The sequence below is a fragment of the Propithecus coquereli genome, unplaced genomic scaffold (genome assembly GCF_000956105.1).
Source record: "Propithecus coquereli isolate 6110/MARCELLA unplaced genomic scaffold, Pcoq_1.0 Scaffold273, whole genome shotgun sequence".
In the NCBI taxonomy this organism is placed as follows: domain Eukaryota; kingdom Metazoa; phylum Chordata; class Mammalia; order Primates; family Indriidae; genus Propithecus; species Propithecus coquereli.
Genome location: NW_012148319.1, coordinates 2,844,973 through 2,847,816, shown reverse-complemented (window position 1 = coordinate 2,847,816; position 2,844 = coordinate 2,844,973). Strand labels below are relative to the sequence as shown.

Below are 2,844 nucleotides of genomic sequence, written 5' to 3'. Positions count from 1 at the left end.
GCTCTTGCTCAGGCTGGTCTCGAACTCCTGACCTTGAGCGATCCACCCGCCTCGGCCTCCCAGAGTGCTAGGATTACAGGCGTGAGCCACTGCGCCCGGCCAAGTCTAAAGATTTTAAATTTATTTTGTTCTAACAATGAAAATAAAGGTTAGTTTGGTGTGGTCTACAATAATAAATATGCATATTATGATAGTGATTTTCCAAGCAAAATTTGAGAAATAGTGGCATGAGATTTGGCATATGTGAGAAAAACAGAAGTAAAATAGATGTGTTTGTTATAAAGAACAGAGGCTAAATTTGGACAGGAAAAAAAGAGTAGGTGGTAGGAGCTAGTTTTCAAATTATAAGAAGAAACATATGTAAGAGAGTTATGTTTTGGAATTGAAACTATAATATCTCTTAGGTATGTCTGTATAGCAGTCCAGCCATGCTGATTGAGCTAGTTGAAGCAAAAGTTTTAATATAATAATAAAACTGTTATTTGAAGAGCATAGAGTATTTACAGTAAAACACATTGTGGATCTGAAAGCTTTAACATATTGGATATTAAAGTCTGTAACTCTCTAAAAGTATAACAGTACTTTTATACACATACAAGTGTAAGATATTATTATTAGTATCTTTGTAGGCTAATAGTTTCTTTGAATTTACATGCAAATTTGGGTCATTCACATCAGTTTTAAAATGAAGGGACATACATTTAAAACAAATTTTACTGGTTACAAAATCCTTTAATTTAGCTCTAAAATGTAAAAGGAGCATTAACAACGTTTTAAACTGTAGCAGACTTATCTATAATAAATTTTATTAAAATAAGATTTCTGGGGAAGGGAGGCATGTATGATAAATTACTTAAGGGCTAAATCCAATTTCAATTGTCTGCTATGAAAAAACTTGCTCTAAACCAATGGCTCTCAAACTTTAGCAGTCATGCATCTCTTAACGATTGGGCTATGTTCTGAGAAATGCACGTTTTGGTGATTTTGTCATTGTGCAAACATCATACAGCATACTTAAGCAAACCTAGATGTTATAGCCTATTGTTCCTAGGCTACAAATCTGTACAGTACATTACTGTACTAAATACTGTAGGCTATTTTAACACAATGGTAAGTATTTGTGTATCTAAACATAGAAAAGGTACTGTAAAAATATGGTATTATAACCTTATGGGATTGTCACCATATATGCCATCCATCACTGACATCATCAAAACATTTTTATGTGGTGTATGACTGTACTAACATGTGGATTGCAAAAACATAGATTGCTATAACACATATTGCTGGGCTCTACTCCTAGTTCTGGTTCACTATGTCTGAGATGGGGCCCAATAATTTGCATTTCTAACAAGTCCTCAGGTGAAGTGGATATTACTGGCTTGGAAACTTCAGTTTAAGAACCACTGGTCTAAACCAGTAACATCAGTGGTTGGAACAACTCTTAGCGATTTTTCTTGTAGCAGGTTTAAGACATATTATATGTTAAGAGATAAATTTTAAGAGACATATGTTAAGAGATAAATTATATGTTAAGAGATAAATTTTTAAATTTTGTTTTAAAAACTCATGTATATATGGAAAACATAAGATTAAAATAATCATTTGATTCAGACATAATCTTGATAAAAAGAATTACCTGGGGTCAACTCCTCTCTGCTATCCTTAGTAAGCATAACAGCATGTTCTGAAACTTCAGCTGCTTCTCTTTGTACAAGCTGACGTAAGCAAGCCAGTACTGACCTTCTCAGTAACAAGTAGGGGCTACAAAGATTCACCTGAAAAATACCATTTGAGGAATGAAAGAGCTAAAATTCTTTGTGGCACTCAGTAAGTCTAACAGATATTCACTGGATCCCCTCCTGATTCTGTCCAGATCAGAATGGGCTGGATACAATTTATTAAATACATAGAAACTTCTTGAAACTATTCTAGTATGTGTGATTACATAACTTAGAAACAGTTTAAGGAGTAATATGTGTACTAGATTATACACAATTCATAAACAAATCCAAGAAAAAGCCTTTTGACAGTGTTAGGAGACAGAGAATTTATATAAGTAAAAGTAGTTTTAAGAGACAAAAGAAATGCAATTAAAAGAATGTATTTGCAGTTTATAAATTTGTGCTCATGCAACTATATTATTTATAATGTTTTATAATTCTCTAAGTAGAAATTTACACAAATCCATAAAGGCAATATAGCATATTGGTTTAAATGCAGGCTCTAGAATTAAATTGTCTCAGTTTGAGTCCTAGATCCACCATTTGCTATCTGTGTGACCTTGGGCAAATTATTTAGACCTCTCTGTGCCTTAGTTTCCTTGTTTGTAACACTACCCCATCACACAGGGCTGTTATGATGCTAACACAAAGTAACATGCAAAGTGCTTACCACAGTACCTAGCAAATAGTAAATTCTCAATAAATGTTAGTTATTGTTAATGTAGTCTCTAACAATAGTATTTTATTGAGATGACATATAGAGTAAGTAAATGCATTTTCAAATAAGGGCAGAAAGAGTTTTACTCAGAAAACATATTCACCAAAAATGCTCCGTAGAGACAAACATAGGACATCAAATTTCATATATATATACATGCACATATTTATATACTGATAAATATACATATATGTACATATCTTAGAAATACAATATAAATCTCAATAGGTTCTGTCTACTTATGGCAAATAAGATTTGTGACATACTCAAATGATCAATTACAAGTCAAAGATTTCTGCATAAAAATTTTTACTCCATGATTTCACAAATAAAATAAAGTCTAAAGATTTTTTTTTTTTTTTTTGAGACAGAGTCTCACTCTGTTGCCCTGGCTAGAGTGAG

At 32.5% G+C, this 2,844-nt stretch overlaps 1 protein-coding gene across 1 annotated transcript in view; it reads right to left on the bottom strand.

Annotated features, from left to right (window-relative positions):
• The window catches only part of HEATR5A (HEAT repeat containing 5A), a 127,822-nt gene that overhangs the window by 57,431 nt on the left and 67,547 nt on the right, over positions 1-2,844 (bottom strand). Inside the window, exon 21 of the mRNA XM_012647877.1 lies at positions 1,640-1,778. Coding sequence (XP_012503331.1) covers positions 1,640-1,778 — 139 coding nt within the window. The remainder of the gene's footprint in view (positions 1-1,639; positions 1,779-2,844) is intronic.